General features: G+C 38.1%; 1 protein-coding gene across 2 annotated transcripts in view; it reads right to left on the bottom strand.

The window, feature by feature from the left end:
* Positions 1-17,424, bottom strand: part of LOC114392887 — a 46,680-nt gene that overhangs the window by 15,064 nt on the left and 14,192 nt on the right. For both annotated transcript variants that reach the window (XR_003662412.1, XM_028354142.1), the window contains exons 5-9: positions 11,874-12,014; positions 8,901-8,963; positions 6,611-6,841; positions 6,267-6,350; positions 4,930-5,087 (exon numbers count right to left, since the gene is read on the bottom strand). Coding sequence is in view for 1 of the 2 variants with exons in the window: in XM_028354142.1 (XP_028209943.1) it covers positions 4,930-5,087; positions 6,267-6,350; positions 6,611-6,841; positions 8,901-8,963; positions 11,874-12,014 (677 nt within the window). In the remaining variant the exon portion in view is untranslated. The remainder of the gene's footprint in view (positions 1-4,929; positions 5,088-6,266; positions 6,351-6,610; positions 6,842-8,900; positions 8,964-11,873; positions 12,015-17,424) is intronic.

A 17,424-nucleotide genomic window follows, 5' to 3' on the forward strand; every position in this document is an offset into this window, starting at 1 on the left:
GGGATTTGGTTTTCAAGGGAAGAAGAAGGCATCCTATTAATTAGGAAACAAGCAGTAAGCACTGCATCTCCCCAATAATGTGCAGGAACATTAGAATTTAGCATTAGGGAACATGCAGTTTCAAGGAGATGACGATTCTTCCTTTCTGCTATACCATTTTGTTGTGGTGTGTGAGGACATGTGGACTGATGTAGGATACCTTTGAAAGATAAAAAAGAGAGATCATGAGAGAAATACTCTTAAGCATTATCACTTCTGAAGATCTTAATTGTTTTTCCAAATTGATTCTCAATCTCATTGTAAAACGACATGAATATAGGCAAAAGTTCAGATCTGTCTTTCATTAAATAAACCCAAGTACATCGGGAGAATTCATCAATGAAGGTTACAAAATATCGAAAACCAAAAGATGTAACACGACTTGGTCCCCAAATATCTGAATGAATGGTAGAGAAAGCCGAGTTACATCTTTGTAGAGTTTGAGGAAATGATGACCTAACATGTTTTCCTAGTTGACAAGACTCACACTCTAAGACTCGAAGATTCTTAAGACTAGGAACCGTCATCTTCAATTTTGGTAAACTTGGGTGACCCAGATGATCATACAAAAGTTTGGGTTTTGAAGTTGCAAAACAGGACACAAGTAGGTTGGATAAAGTCCTCGTGATTCACGTCTTTTTCCAATCAGTCGACCCGTCCCATGTTCCTGAATAACAAAAGAATTAGTAGTAAAGGTTACTGAGCAATTTAATGAACAAGTCAACTGACTTAATGAGATTAGATTATAGGGACACTGAGGAATGAATAATACAAAATTCAATTTCAAAGAGATAATGAAACTTGACCACTTCCTTGAGAGCAATCTTGGAGCCATTAGCTACAGTAACAAGGTGAGGAATTTTTGGAGAGGAAAATGATGAAAAAGAGGACTTCTTACCAGAAATATGATCAGAGGCACCTGAGTCGAGTATCCAAGGACTAGGACCTTCAATGGATTGAGAGATACATGCTGTTGAAAAACATGGTACAGATGAAGATTGAGCTTGGTTGCTGGGTTTCTCGGATTTGAGCTTCAAATACTCTTGATACTCCTCATCAGAGAACCTAGACTCTGATTTCTCTGGCCTAGAAACCTGCACTACCTTGTCAGGAAATCCATGCAACGAATAACAATTCTCTTGGGTGTGACCCATCCTCTTGCAGTAGGTGCAATGAAGACGTCCAATCCTTCCACTGCGGCCTCCTCTATTGTTGCGGCCTCCTCCTCTCCCACGAGGTGCAACCATGGCTGATGTTTCCACAACATCAGCAGGGTTTTCATCCTTCAATACATGAGGCACACGAAGAAGTCTAGTGATGAAGGAATCCATTGATGGAACTTGGTCCCCTGCAAGCACTTGATCACGCACATGATCAAAGTCTGAATGTAAGCTTCTCAAGATGAGGACCATATAGAATTTGTCCAGTTTTCTGTTCACTTCTTCCAATGAATCAACCACAAGAAACTTTCTCAACTCTTCCATTACAACCCGAGTCTTACCTACATGTGCAATCATGTCATGGCTGGTTTGCTTGAGGGTTGTAACCTTCATGATTGCATCAAACAAGCTTTGGATATCATTAGCAAAGATTTCTTGGGCCTTCTTCGAAAAGGAGTGACAAGTTTTGAATGACCTAAGGATTTCCAAAATATCTGGCTCAACTGATTGCCATAGCACAGCACAGAGTTGATAGTCAAGCTTTTCCCACTAAGGTTTTTTGTCGTTTGGAACAGCGTCAACACCTTTCTCCAAGTGGTTATGGTGTCCTTGGCCGAGAAATCACAGCTCTACTGAAGCAGACCAAGACAAATAGTTCTTCCAATTAAGTTTTGCAGTTGTGATGGTTGGGGTTCCAAAAAAGGAGAAAGCAGGTCCAACAGAAGCCATTTTTTACCAATACGGAAACCCTAATGGAAAAGGATAGAAGAAAGCACACGGACTGACACAAAAACTTGCCGAAAGCGAAAGGTAAGACCTGAAACGTGCTCAGGGGAGGACAACGAAGCTTCCAGGACAAGTTGGGAGAGCTTCCGATGACGGGGCGACGACGCGTGGACTTCACGCGTCAGAAATCGCACGAGGCGGTAACGGCGCGACTTCCAGGGGTGGTCACGCTTTTCAAGACAAACCTAACCTTGGTCTCGCCGGAGAAAATGGCGTCCGGAGATGACGGCGACAGACGACAGACAGAACCCGCTCTGATGCCAACTTGAAGATTTGAAGAAGTGAGGAAAACTTTAAACTCACTCTCTTAGCTTTTATTGATTTCAAATGACATATACATATATATATATATATATATATATATACAAGATACATAAGAGAGAGAAGGACAGTTGACAGTGACACCACACTGCTGCCTTCTGAATTCAGCAAGATAACAAGCAACCATACATAAATACTACTAAATATTCAACACTAATAAAAGTAAAATTTCCTACCGGTCAATGACAATGTAAGTGGTTATGCCTCCTAGCTCTTATAGGCTCATTTTTTAATCATCCTCCACCTTAGTTGCCATTATCCATAATAACGTGGCGAGAGAGAATAAAAGCAAAGAAATGCAGAAACCAGATGTCTCAATTACACCCTGCAGAAACCACATAAGTTCTATATCTCCGCAAATGTCACCTTTTTTGAAGAGACACCATACTTTACCATCACAAACACTACAGATGATCCCAGACAAACAAAAATCTCTTTCCTAAGGTATTGCATACATTTTGGTCCTATCATGACTATACCTACAGCTTTAGAGGTCTCTTTTCAAGCTAACACCTCCATGTCCACGTCATAAGAGTCAGATCCTGATTTGTGCATTCTAGGCATCATTTATGAGTAATGATTACTACCCAACCAGGGGAAGCCATCCTGATCCAGTATGATACCAAAGACTAGTGAGAAAACTAAATTAGCTCAACATGACCAAACCAGATACATCTTTTCCTGTCAATGTTGTCAGTTTGTAACTCTCCTTGTGAGAGCCATCGGCATGCAGTCATTCGGATCCTTATATACATCAAAGGGTCACTTGGAAGTGGACTTGTTTACATTGGCATTATTAGATAATCAAATGCAGATTGGACAAGTGTCAGATGATCCACTTTGTGCTATTTTGTTTTTGAGTAGAAATCTTATCTCATGGAAAAGTAAAAAAGCAAAGTGTTGTTGCAATTGCAAGGTCATGTATGGAAGCTGAGTATCAAGGCATGGCTCTGATACGCTTTGTATCAATGGTGCCAGCAGAAAAGGTAAGAACAAAAGAAGATAAGAAAAGAAAGGAAATATATGAGCGCAAAGCTCCCCCATGTGTGAGAAAGTCTCTACACTCCCAATTCTATTAATGATCTCCAAGATGATCCTCACAACAGTACAGCCTCCCTCTTATAACAGAAAGCGCACACCCACTACCAATACTAACAACCTTCGACTAACAATAACAGACTCAGCAATTCCCTTACTACCCCCCAACCTTCTAGAACAACCTTACTTGTTAATTTTGGGCCTACAGTTATAAACCTTGAAGGGCTTATCCCATCTAGAGGAACGATTCCTAACAGGCTCACACCATATGTGAGCTCTTATGGGCTTATGGCTAAAACACTTACTTTAGAAGTTTCAGTTCTGCAAGGTTAGTCCCATGGAGCTAATACCGAATGTGTGAAAATCAGTCAACTTTGTACCTGTCTACTAATCTAGTTTTTCATATGAGAATAAAGCATATAGAATTGATTGTCATTTCCTCAGAAAAAGATCCTCCCAGGCAGCATCAACACTTCCTCCATTTCTCTAAAAAGACCATCTTGCTGCCATTTTAACTATCTAAGATAATATGAGAGAGAATGTGTAACAAAATGAATGGCTAACAGCTCTAACTAAACTGTTTTAACAGTTATACATTCATATACTCTAATACACTAAATCCTTGCAGGGACCTAGAATAACACATGTGACAACTTGGGACAATTATGATACATATACTCCAGCTTGAAGGGAGTTGTGAGATATACGTATATGATTAGAGATTTATGAAAATACTGCCCATATATTTAAGTTGAATTGTTTTCTGATTATTTCCATAGATGGATTGAATCTAATCCCTAAACTTATGAGATTGATTCTCTTGTACTTGTATATAAATATTGTACTTTATCATGTAAATGCAACACATGTTATTTCACAAACAGGTGTGCCTCAATCATTCCAGTCACTCCGTAGCCTTGATCTACCACAATTCCACCTTCCTAACATGCAAGAGCTCCTGTACCTAGCTGTCTGCACAAAGCATACCAACTCCACCATTCAACTCCTTCCCAAGACCTACCATCAGCTGTGCTTCTTGTGAATAGACTAGGAATGTAATTAGTGAATTGCTTTAGTTACATTCAACACACTATGATTTATATACACCAAATATCTAATAACAGTGTGCATTTACAAGAATAATAAAGAGTACAATAACATTGCCCATGATCTTATGTTACCAATGCTACTTGAGAGTTGAAACTAATTCCACCATATACATACAAGAGCCACCATTTCAATTCAAGCTATATACCATAGTGCCAAGCTTATGGCAAACCTGGCTGGCCATGGCTTTTGTAGCAATTTTCTGGATAATATAGGAGAGGGGCCAAATGCAAGAGACTCCCATAATTGAGGAGCACAAAGGTCAAATGTACATAACCTAAACTCCATGAGCAAAGAGGCTGTTTCTGGTTTCCACAACTAGATCACAAGGCAAAAACCATACTACTGCCACAAGGCTCACCCTCCCAAGCAGACGTTATCAGTTATCACAAGACAAGTAATGCTAAATCTTAGTCAATGAAAACTAATTACCAAAAACTGGAGAAAATATTAAAAACTGGAGAAAGGTCCATCTTACGGTCTTAAAAGAGATCCTGAAAGTTTTGTTTCTCCATTTAATACCCCTAATTTAAGTGGCATCTGATGATAAGAACTTGGTATATAACGAAGCACAATGTTATCGATGGCCAAACTTCCAGAAAAATTCACATCTATTGATGTCTCATCCTCTTCACCCTACGAACAAAATAGGTATACATTAGTAGGGGTAGGGGACAGATATTCCAGAGGCATGTATTTTCCTGAGAAAGTAAAATAATAGGAACACATTCACACACTAATTTTTAGCCAAATGAATGATTGAAATACAAATACTTTCATTTGCCTCAAGTATCCATATTCGATACTGGTACTCTTAGATACTTCACCAATATGTATCTGTGAAGTATCCAAGCCTTTAAAAAAGTTATGAAAATCTAATATAGCTACATATGAGACAAAAGCACATATAATATGGAAGCATAGAAGCATTGTCCCCTGATAAACCAAAAATGGAAACTCCTTTTTATGGATGATCTCAAAAATGGAATAAAATTAATGGATTCAAAGAAAAGGAAGAGAGAAAGAGAGAGAATGAAAGGAGATTGTATTGACAAAATCAACCCAATGAGTAACAGATTACAAAGCTGTTTATATAGACAGTTACACAACTGTAACTGTCAACTGACCTTGAGTTAGTTCCTAACAGAAAACTAACTATAAGAGAACTATGGTTAGCATAACCATACTAACAGACAAAAAGAAAAGACACTGCTGCTGGGCGAGTAAGCATACTCCTGTATAAAAATTGATACTATTCCTACCTTAAGAGAATAGGAAGTGATTTATAATGACAATTATTTATAATTTTTATTTTGTTTTCAGTAATGTCCAAGAAATGTTTCTTAATTTGGATTTGTATAATTGCAATTATATATTTATTACGTTTTATGAATTTTTATACATATCTAGATATGTATCACACACATCATATCCTACATATTTTTAGAATAATTGTTTTGTCATATCAGATATGTATTGTATCTGATACAAGTATCATACATATGCATCATACCTTTCCATGAATGATTATCACTTCATTGTGTCATTATAAAAGACATTTAAAGCTGATGAAGAGTATTAAACCACTATTCTTAGAAAACTAAGGGAAAAGTTTGATGAAAAGATTCTCCCCTCCACCTCAAAAAATAAAGGTAAAAGATGAGCGTATATATGGAGGTTCCACCATACATGACGATGCTAATGCTTCCAAATAGTTATGGATTCAGAATATTTTCCATTAGGAAATCTGAACAATGGCTTAAGTTTAACCAAACAATAAAAGAGAAAAAGCCTTTCTAACAGGCAGTTATATACCTCTGGGCATATCCATGCATTCCCAGCCCCACGAATTTCACCTCCATCTACAAGGCATGCCCTAATTCCATATAAATCAGCAACCTACAATATGCAGATTAAGTGTTACCATAATATAATAGTTGAAGTTGTTTTATTAATTTTTGTTCCCAGAATTACATTCTTTAATCATGTTTTTATAAGGGAACAACTAATCCCTAATATAAGGAAACTATGACTTAAAGATAAAAAAGATAAAAGATAAAATATCAGAAAATATATTTCTGATATTACAACAATAATCTTTTACACTGAATATTTCTGATATTACAACCAATGCTAAATTATTATCGCTGTCAACTTACACAGTTATCAGTGTTGAAAGTGAAATTAGCAGATACATATGAGAATGGAACACGATCAAATGCTGCCAGCGCTCCAGCTTCCTTACTCGTAGCAAGTGCTTCAGATGCTACAGATGCAGTGCTCTCAGTCTGTAAATAAGAGAATGTCCTAGAAACCATTCCAGTGCCAACAAATACAGGAGTATCCAGTGGGCCTTGACAATTAAATAGAGCAGTTACTGATCCAGCTAGCTGTAATAAACAATTACGAGAGGGAAAAAAAGAGAAATAAAGGAAAGTTAAAATCGATCTTAGGGGTTTGTGCCATGACTTTCAATTTTTTAAAATCTACATTTCAACTTTTATTATTTAAGTCACAAGCAACTAGGTTTTTTTTTTTTTCAGCAAAAATAATAATATGTATTAATTGAAGTACCAGGGGTACTTGGAATATATATTACAGTCCAGATTTGGTCCCATGACATATGGTATTCATTGAACCAATCAAGCAACTAGGTATATTTGTAGTGTTTTTCTTTATCAAAGTTCACTCATCAGCTACACCCATCAGTTACATGGAACTGCATTTACAAAATGTAATTCATATTTTGGGAAAAAAGTAATAATCATAATATAAAGAATCTTTCAAATGTGTAAGTAGTAAAGCAAACAAAAAATTGGTTCTTCCAATTTTAAATTTGAAAGTTGCAAGAATACACACACTTCATTGGTATTGCCAATTTTGAAGCCCACCACGCCACCACCATAATCCATGGTGGTTTGTTGGAAAACAGCCACCGCCATCCACCATGGCGCTGCCATGGCCACTATTTGACAACACTGACTACAAGTGATGAAATTTTCATGCATGGAGGTATGCAACAGATATATTAAAAAAAATTCACATGTTGGATTGTAATTCTTCCCAAACACCAGTTGATTGTGGTGTAAAGTTAGCGAAGGAAGGAAGTGACAAGGCAATTTACGCAACCTAGTACAAAGAAATTGTTGGTTCATTGAGATTTCTGTGTAGCAGCAGGCGTGACACAGCTTATGGAGTGGGGTCAATTAGTAGATTTATGGATCATCCAAGGCTTTCTCATTTGCTTGCAGCTAAGAGGATATTAAGATATGTGAAGGGCTCTTTGGACTATAGATTGTTTTCAAACCATCGCAGAAATGTTATTGATGAAGTATTTGGCTACTCTGACTCAAATTGGTATGGTGATAAAAGTGACAGAAAGAGTACAGCAGGGTATGTGTTCATGATGTGTGGAGCACCTATTTCATGGTGTTTTAAGGAGGAGCCAGTGGTGGCATTGTTCTCATGTGAGACTGAATACATTGCAGCCTCAATGGGAGCTTGTCAAGCCTTGCGGCTTAAGAACTTGATGTCACAATTGAAGATTAAAAGAGAAGAGCCTATGAAGAAGCTAATAGACAATAAGTCAGCTATAAGCTTGGCTAAACACCCTGTTGTTCATGGAAGGAGCAAACATATTGAAACAAGATTCCACTTCCTAAGAGATCTAAAGGGAAGCTACAGTTGAAATACTGCAGTACTATTGTACTAACGAATAGGTAGCTGATATCTTAACAAAGCCTTTTAAGGCTGACTAACTCAAACTGATTAGAGACACGATAGAGGTGCAGTCTATTGTGGGATCTTCATCAATTACAAAATGAGAGAAATCATTGAAAATGTCACTGATAGATTACAACTTGGGTGGTTAAAATGAAGAACATCAGGAGTCATTTGTGACTGCAAAATACTTAACATTCTTAAAGGGAAGTTTGATCATATTTCTCTATGGCCAACTATAATCAATGGTAGTGAATGTTGGACTTTAAAGGAACAACTGGAAAAAAAATGGGATTAGAAGTGAAAATGTTAAGAAATATGTGTGGCAACTCAATAGAGGACAGGCTACATAATGGACGTATACAAACATATAAAGTGATATTGGTGTGACACCAAGGCAAGGATAATGAAAAATCGGTTAAGATGATTTGGACATGTGCAAAGAAAGCCACTAGAGACGTTTGTGAGGAGTGTAGATATTTAGCCTCTCAATGACATCATGTGATCCATGTAGTCGACCTCACCTAGGGGGATAAGTTGTTGTGTTTTAAATTAGTTAGTAACTTAATATAGATAGAGCTTTATTTTAAGAAAGTAACCCTAGCCTATATACCATAATTTGTTCGGTTTCAAATCATTTAAAAATAATATCTGGATTTTACTCAATCAATTCTAGCATATTCAAACTTTTAAGTACTAAAATTAATGCACTGGAATAAAGAAATGTACCGGGAAGAGAAGAGGTTTCATCTTGAAAGTTCTCATCAAAGCATTCACTTCAACACCAGGAACCTATAAATTTGACCATACAAAATATTATACGGATGAAAAGAATCCCAACTATCTACCACAAAATTTAATAATGTATGACTATGTAAAGTGAACTAACTATAAAGAATTCTTATGATCACCATCATCATCTCTCTCTCTCTCTCTCTCTCTCTCTCTATATATATATATATATATATATATAGAGAGAGAGAGAGAGAGAGTTTGCAGAGACAACTCAGGAAATTCTCCCATTTACAACAAAATTTCCTTATTCCCTGAGTTGTACACTATATTCTGGGTTTTGGAAAGCTAACTATCCCTCTCTATGTATAAATTAGAATAGCAATTTAAACAAAAGTGTTTTTAGTTTTCATTCTTCAATGAAAGTGTTTTTCACTATTTTTCTTCAACAAGAGCATTTTTAGGGATTTTTCTTAACCTCTTATCTCTTTCAATCTATCATTTTCAATATTGAGTTTTAACTTGACTTTCAATATTTTTTAAAAGAAATTATTAATAATTAAAAAATAACATTGTATCACAATATGTAGAAAGCATAGAATAGAAGAGAGAAAAAGGGATTTGTATATTGAACAAAAGATTATTACAAAGCCACTGTAATCTCTTACAAGAGCAGTACTTATACTGCAGAGATTCAGTTGTAACTGAAAGTACAGTTGTCATCTAACTAATGACAACTGTCAACTAACTATGGTTATAAAACTAATCAGAGTTATTTCCTCATTTACACTTACATATTTATATGTTCAAAAATATTTATTTATTATAAATTTTAATTATAATTTAATTTATATATTTAAAATTCTTTATTGATCCTAAATTTTAGTTATATAAAATAAACATTTATGTGTGCAATGCACAAGCTAAAATATTAATATACCTATGTAGTCAATAGCGACAACAGTATTGACAACTATGCAGTATACAGTAAGTAGATTAGAAAATTACCACTAGACTTATTCGAGAAAGTGAGAGAGAGAGAGAAAGAGAGAAAGAAAACTGATATTATTTCAATCTGAAAAGTTAGTTAGAGTTAGTTACAACAGAGGTATATATAGACCTCTGAACTAACAATAACAAAAACTAACTGCCTGAGCAAAAGTTAACAGTCCTTACAAACATACTACAAAACTGTTTTCACAGTTATACAATCACATACTCTAATAAGACTTAATGGGCTTGGGCTAAGGGAGGCAAAATGGATGGATCAGATAAATTTTATTTAAGATCATAATGGATTGGATCAAAATTATCCATTAATCAATTTTGATCCATTAAAAATTTATTTAAAAATTCCAATCTAATCTGATCCATTTTATTAGAGTATTCTTACTCTGTGTATTCTTTTTCTTAACTGCACTTAACCATAGTTCTGGGCTCTCTAGTTTGTGCCAGCTGTAGCACCTAACTAACTGTCAGTTAGGATACTGTTAGTGTAGTTAGAACTCCTAAGGTACTATAGTAAATACCATTTCTGTAATCTCTATTAGTTGGGTTGAATAATATTTCTCTCCAAACTCAAACTCTCTTTCTAAATATCTTCTATGGTATACAGAGCTAGGTTCAATCACTAGAATCCTTTTTCCATGGCTTCCGCAAATTCTCCTCCTTTATCTCCTCCACCTCCATTTGTGGGTTCTTCATCTTCTTCAGCTGCTTCGACATTCTCATTCGATTTGTCAAAAGTTGAACAATAATTATCTTCTCTGGTGTCAACAAGTTGAATCAGTCATCAAATGTCATCGACTCTACCATTACTACCTTGTCAATCCAACAATTCCACAGAAGTTCTTATCTGTTGAAGATCGCGATGTCGGTGTCGTCTCTGTGGCGTATCAAGTTAGGGTGAACAAGACTGATTTCTTCTGGCATGGCTTCAGTCCACCATCTCCAACAACATGCTTCCGCGAGTGATCGGTTGCACATCATCGTGGCAACTATGGGACAAAACCCGCACCCACTTTCACTCTCTCACTTGCACCAAGGCTCAACAAATTCACACCGAGCTTCGAAGTTTCTCCCTAGAATAATTGCTCGATCTCTGAGTATTTACTTTAAATCCAAATACTCGTTAACTCTCTTACTTCCATCAGTGAGTCAGTGTCTTCTACAGAGCACCTCGATATGGTTCTCAATGGCCTTCCTGATGAGTATGAGTCTATGAATTCGTTAGTTAGTAGTCGATTTCAGAAACTCTCCATTGACAAAGTTGAAACTCTCCTTTTGGTGCATGAAGCTCGAATTTAAAGGTTCAAAAAGAAGTCACTCGTTTCTATCAATCTCACTGGAGGCACCTCTGAAAAATCGTCTAGTGGTAAGTTTGATCCTCCTTCTCAACCTTCGAATCCCAATTCATAGGCTCAGGTCAATCTGACCTCACAATCTCCTTCCGGTGACAAACCGTACAATGACTATGGCTCACTATACTTCACTTAAATCCAACAGGAAATACATATTTTTGAATTTCTAAACTAAATCATTAGTGAATGCTTAAATTTTAAGGATAGTAGGTTCCATGGCAATGGACAAGGGTCACAACTCTTTATAATTAAATTAAAACTAACTTCCTTCAACACAAAGTGAGGTTGGCCTATGCTCAATCCAGAATTAAAGTCCAAAGGGTTTTTTGTACTAGCTTTTGGTGTTAGGAGCATGTCAAAGAATAACTCAAGTTTTTCGAATAGTTAATTCTTGAATGAAAAACTCACATTTTGGAAATAAACTAGTACGACCGTAGATTATAGGAGAATTTTGCAATCATTAGTGAAAAATTCTTGCCTACTTCAAGGGATGACTTCTGGAAAATTAGAGACCAAAATATCTGAATGAACTCTTAAACAAAGTAGAAATTATATTTGACTAAGTTACCATGGGTGCATGTGAGCGTGCATGAGAGAAAGAGGAAAGTACCTGACACATAAGATGAAACTCTCCTTCTTCGGGATGAATGCCAAAGTCTCCTGATGCTTCTAAAGGAACACTACCAAACCAGCCACTTGCATTGTGTAAAAATATTCTTTGACCACGAAAACATAAACTCGCTGATATGTTCTTTAACGACATACAAAAAACAGAACAAAAAGGGGAAAACCAAATTTCAGTTCATGGCATGAAAAAATATTTAGTTCAGATACATATCTACATGCCTAAGTACTACACATGTGTGATGAAAGATTCAGAAGTCATCAACAGTTATGCCTATGCAGCCCATACCAGTAGAAGAAGTATTTTATTAAGAAGATAAATACAAAGATGAGGAGAAAAGGTCCTTCTTAAAAGTGAGAATACAAACAAAGAAAACAGAAAACATCAGTGAGCAAAGCTCCCCAGAGTTCCTTATGAATTATGATATCTGTAAGGGAATCCCCTTTGTAAAGACTATGAGCTTTATACCAATTCAAAGTCAAAAACTCAAAAAGGAAAGAAAAAAAAAAATACAAAGGTTGCAAACCTGAAACAAAAAAACAGCACCCTGTATGAGTTTATACCAAACAATCTACAAGTCAAAACTAAAATTATCAGAGTCCCAAGGAAGACTGAACCAAGTGCACTGACGGGGTGGGCTGCGATGAAGGGGACGACGTTGACACCAACTTTTCATTCTCGCCGGAGTTATCCAACCGGAGTTCTTCCCCGACGTTTAACCAACGGGTACTCTGTAGGACTCATGGTTGCAGCAGAGATGGCGAACCTCTGGTTAATACCTACACTAACGAAACCTACCAGGATAAGGCAAATAGTTTGGAGGCTACTATGCTGGAGTCCATTTCCGGTAAAGTCAGCCTAGGGGACAGCTTTGCAGCACCTCAGAAGACAGCAGCTTATACGAAAAGGGATACTGGCCAAAACATACCACGGGATGGTTGTAGGCACAGTCATCACACACAAGGTAATAATTTGAATATTGAAAGGAAAGATGCAGAAGGCCAGACCTGCATTGGGGAGCTACAGAAACAAATCACGCAAACCCCATCCCCTATTCCTCTGGAGCAGAATGGGCCTCAACGTCTAAAGGGCCCATTAGAGTCCCAAGGAGGGTGCAATAAGGAATTTCTCTACCCAGTGGAGCATATGGGTATTTATGAAGGTCAGACTCACAAAGAGGGTGGGCCAAGCGAAATCACAGGCCCATTAATGTCAGTTGAAGGGTGCCACAGAGAGGAGCCCAGCTCTGAAACTCATTCTTTAAAAGTGAACTCAGACAAGTTTGTTAAAGTTTACTCCCGACAAAAGCCAACTTCCCAATCTGGGGCCCGGATGTCTCAACCTGCAATCCAGCACTCTTCAATCCCTCTTTGTAGTCTAAATCCAGCAGCCACTCAGCCTGAGGTTCATAATCAGCCTCCCGTGAATTCTGGTGGGAGATTAAGTAGTGTTATTCAATGCAGTGATGAGTTGAAGTCAGAGGCTCAACACCTATGGAATTTGGGAAAGGAATTGGGCATGGAAACAAAATCAGATAGTTCAGAGTTTCTTCAGAATTATACTTCTATGGAGTGCAGAGACAGAGATGAAGCCAAGGAGTTGGGGAATAGGAGATTTTCTCAATGAATATCCTATCTTATAACGTTAGAGGGCTGGGTAGAGGAATAAAGTGGGCCTCTATCAGGAACTTGGTTGGGAAGCAGAGGATAGACCTTCTCTGTCTGCAAGAAACAAAGAGAGAGTCTATGGATAAGGTAGTGTGTAAGGCTTTATGGGGACAATCTGAGTTTGATTGGGAATGGGTCCCTGCAGTTAACACAGCAGGGGGCCTCTTGTGTGTCTGGGACAATATCAACTTTAGGGTTGAAAATAGAAGAGCTGAAAGGGGATTCATTTTGCTGGAAGGGGTCTGGATGGCTGAGGGTCATAGGGTTGTGGTGGTCAACATATATGCTGCCTGTGATCCAGCAGTTAAAAGACAGCTTTGGCAGAGACTTCTAGATCTGAAGAGTCAGTCCCAGGTCCAATGTTGGTGCCTTGTAGGGGATTTCAACTGTGTTAGGAACCTGACTGAAAGAGTGGGAAACAACCTCGGGCCTCCAGACACTAGCATCATAACAGATTTCAATGACTGGCTAGCTGACATGGAGATAGAGGATATCCCTTGTTTGGGCAAACCTTTCACCTGGGTCAGACCAAATGGTTCTTGTAAAAGCAGGCTCGATAGAATACTTCTTTCGGATGACTGGATTGCTAAGTGGCCTGATAGTTCTCAGTATAATCTAGAAAGAAACTATTCAGACCATTGTCCTATCATGTTGCAGTCCAAGTTAACTGATTGGGGCCCAAAGCCTTTTCGAGTTTTCAATGCTTGGCTATCTAATAAAGACTTTAATAAGGTGGTGAAGGATTTTTGGTCTGCAACTCAGCTTACGGGTTGGGGAGGTTTTGCTTTGAAATGTAAATTGCAGAAACTTAAATATAGGCTTAAAATCTGGAGTAAGGATCAGTGTGGGGATCACAGCAGTAAGGTGAAGATTATTCAGCACAAGTTGAATGAATTGGAGGACTCCCTAATAGCTCAACCTACTGATCAACAGGTTCTAGAGCTTAAGAAACTCCAATCAGACCTATGGGAGCAATCTTTTATTCAAGAATCTATGCTGCGTCAGAAATCCAGATGTAAATGGCTTAAACAGGGAGACAGTAACTCTGCTTACTTCCATAAAATCATCAACTCAAGTAGAAGAAGGAATACCCTAAGGGGGATGCATCTCAATGGAGGCTGGGTTGATAAACCCTCAGTCATTAAGGAAGCAGTTCTCAAGCACTTTAAAGACAGATTTGCAGAACCTTGTATGCCTAGACCTAACTTAGATGGAGCTATGTTCAAAGCTCTATCTTCTTCTCAAAGTCAGATGCTGGTGGAAGCTTTTAAGGAGGAGGAGATAACCAATGCAGTGTGGGCTTGCGGAGGAGACAAAAGCCCAGGGCCTGATGAGCTAAATTTTTGTTTCATTAAGCATTTCTGGAACATCCTGAAACCTGAATTCCTTAGGTTTTTCTCAGAGTTTCATGTCAATGCAACCTTCCCTAAGGGCTTAAATTCATCATTCATTGCTCTTATCCCCAAAATCAAAGATCCCCAACTCCTTACTGACTTTAGACCAATATCCTTAATTGGATGTGTTTATAAAATCATTGCTAAAGTCCTAGCTAATAGGGTCAGCAAGGTTATGAATCACCTCTTAGATGAAAGGCAATCAGCCTTTGTTAAGGGCAGACAGATGCTTCATGCAGTTTTAATTGCTAATGAGGTTGTGGAGGAGGCTAGGAGATGCAAGAGACCTTGTTTGCTGTTTAAAGCTGATTTTGAAAAGGCCTACGATTCCGTGTCGTGGCAATTCCTCTTTTATATGATGAGAAGAATGGGTTTTCAAGATAAGTGGATAGGATGGATTAAAGAATGTTTGTCATCAGCTTCTATATCCATTCTAGTGAATGGCAGCCCTACAGAAGAGTTCAAACCCCAAAGAGGGCTGCGCCAAGGGGACCCTTTGGCCCCTTTTTTATTCAATCTAGTAGCTGAAGGATTGTCAGGAATGATGAGAGAAGCTGTTTCAAAAAACCTTTATCACAGTTTTCTGGTGGGGAAGAATAAGGTGCCGGTAAATATGCTCCAATTTGCTGACGACACTATATTCTTTGGGGAACCGTCTATGGAAAATGTCTCTCTTATAAAAGCTATGCTCAGAAGCTACGAGATGGTATCTGGCCTTAGAATTAACTTTGCCAAGAGCCAATTTGGGGCTATTGGCCAACCTCAGCAATGGAGTCGATCTGCAGCTGAGCTCCTTAATTGTGGACCTCTGCAGCTTCCTTTTACCTATCTTGGGATGCCCATTGGAGCTAACCCGAGAAGGTTAATGATGTGGGAGCCCATTTTTCGAAAATTTGAGGCTAAGCTTAACAAGTGGAATCAGAGGAAAGTCTCTATGGCAGGAAGGATCACTTTAATTAATTCTGTTTTGACAGCCTTGCCTCTGTTTTACCTGTCTTTCTTCAAAGCTCCTTCAGCAGTGTTAAAGAGGCTTATTTCGATCCAAAGGAATTTTCTATGGGGTGGAGGTGCTGAAGGGAAAAAGATTGCTTGGGTGGCTTGGGATCATATCTGTGCTCCTAGAAAACAAGGAGGGTTAGGAATCAAAGCTATCAAGGACTTTAATAGAGCCCTTCTCATTAAATGGAAGTGGTTGCTGTTCCACCAATCAGACTACTTGTGGAGCAGAATTCTTACCTCAAAATACAAAGGTTGGAGAGGGTTGGAGGAGAATTCCCTCAAGCAGACTCATTCCTATTGGTGGGCTGATTTGAAGGCTGTAATGCTCCACAGCAGTATGGAAGGGGTTCTCAATCAGATTAAATGGAAACTGGGCAGTGGTGACCAAATTTTATTCTGGGAAGATGCTTGGATGGGTGATGGAAGAACTCTCAGAGAAAGATATCCTGATTTGTATCAAATATCTTCTCATAAAGCTGAGACAGTGGGAAACTTGGGGTCCTTTGGAGAAGCAGGATGGCAGTGGAATTTCTCTTGGAGGAGGAACCTCTTTGATCATGAGATGGTCAGTGCATCAGACTTTATTGACCAGGTTTCAGCCTTATCTCCTAATGCAACATTCAAGGACCAGTGGGTTTGGGGTGCTGATCCAACAGGAACTTTTTCTACATCCAGTGCTTACTATTTTATTAGAGAAGCTCAATCAACAGCATATCAGAATCAAGCTTTCAGTCAGTTATGGGATATCAAAGCTCCTCCAAAAGCCCTAGCCTTTGCTTGGAGACTTATGTGGGATAGACTTCCGACTAAGGATAACTTATCTAGACGGCAAGTCGCGCTTGACAGTGACCTATGTACCTTTTGCCAAAGCCAAGTGGAATCTGCCTCCCATCTTTTCTTTTCTTGCAATAAGATTATGCCACTGTGGTGGGAATTTTCCTCTTGGGTCAACGAAGCTAGAGTCATGCATTGTAGGCCTGTGGATCACTTCACTCAGCACCTCTTTTTGGCTGCTTCGCAAGCTATTAATAGAAAGTGGAAGGTTTGGTGGGTAGCAGCCACAGTTTCTATTTGGAACTATAGGAACGCCATGATTTTTAAAAATCATCAATTTGCCATTTCTAAATTGGTGGATGATGCAATTTATCTTACCTGGTCTTGGTTGAGGGGGTGGGAAAAGGACTTTGCCATCCCGTTTAATCAATGGTCATCTTCTATGTCCTTTGCCTTCTCCTAGTCTGGGAAGGATGGGTGGCTTTTTGTAAGGTCTCTAGTTGGGGAAGCTGTGTAGTTTTGCTTTATATCCTCAGCCTATGGCTTTCTTTTTGTATCTCTGTAGTACCTCTGGTACTATCCTTATTTAATATCTAATATATGATACTTTTGGCCGTTCAAAAAAAAAAAAAAAAAGTGCACTGAGTACAATGTTATAACTTATAACAACTTAGATTATTAGAGATATAGATTAGTTTAGTT

The sequence above is a fragment of the Glycine soja genome, chromosome 17, assembly GCF_004193775.1.
Source record: "Glycine soja cultivar W05 chromosome 17, ASM419377v2, whole genome shotgun sequence".
Classification (NCBI taxonomy): domain Eukaryota; kingdom Viridiplantae; phylum Streptophyta; class Magnoliopsida; order Fabales; family Fabaceae; genus Glycine; species Glycine soja.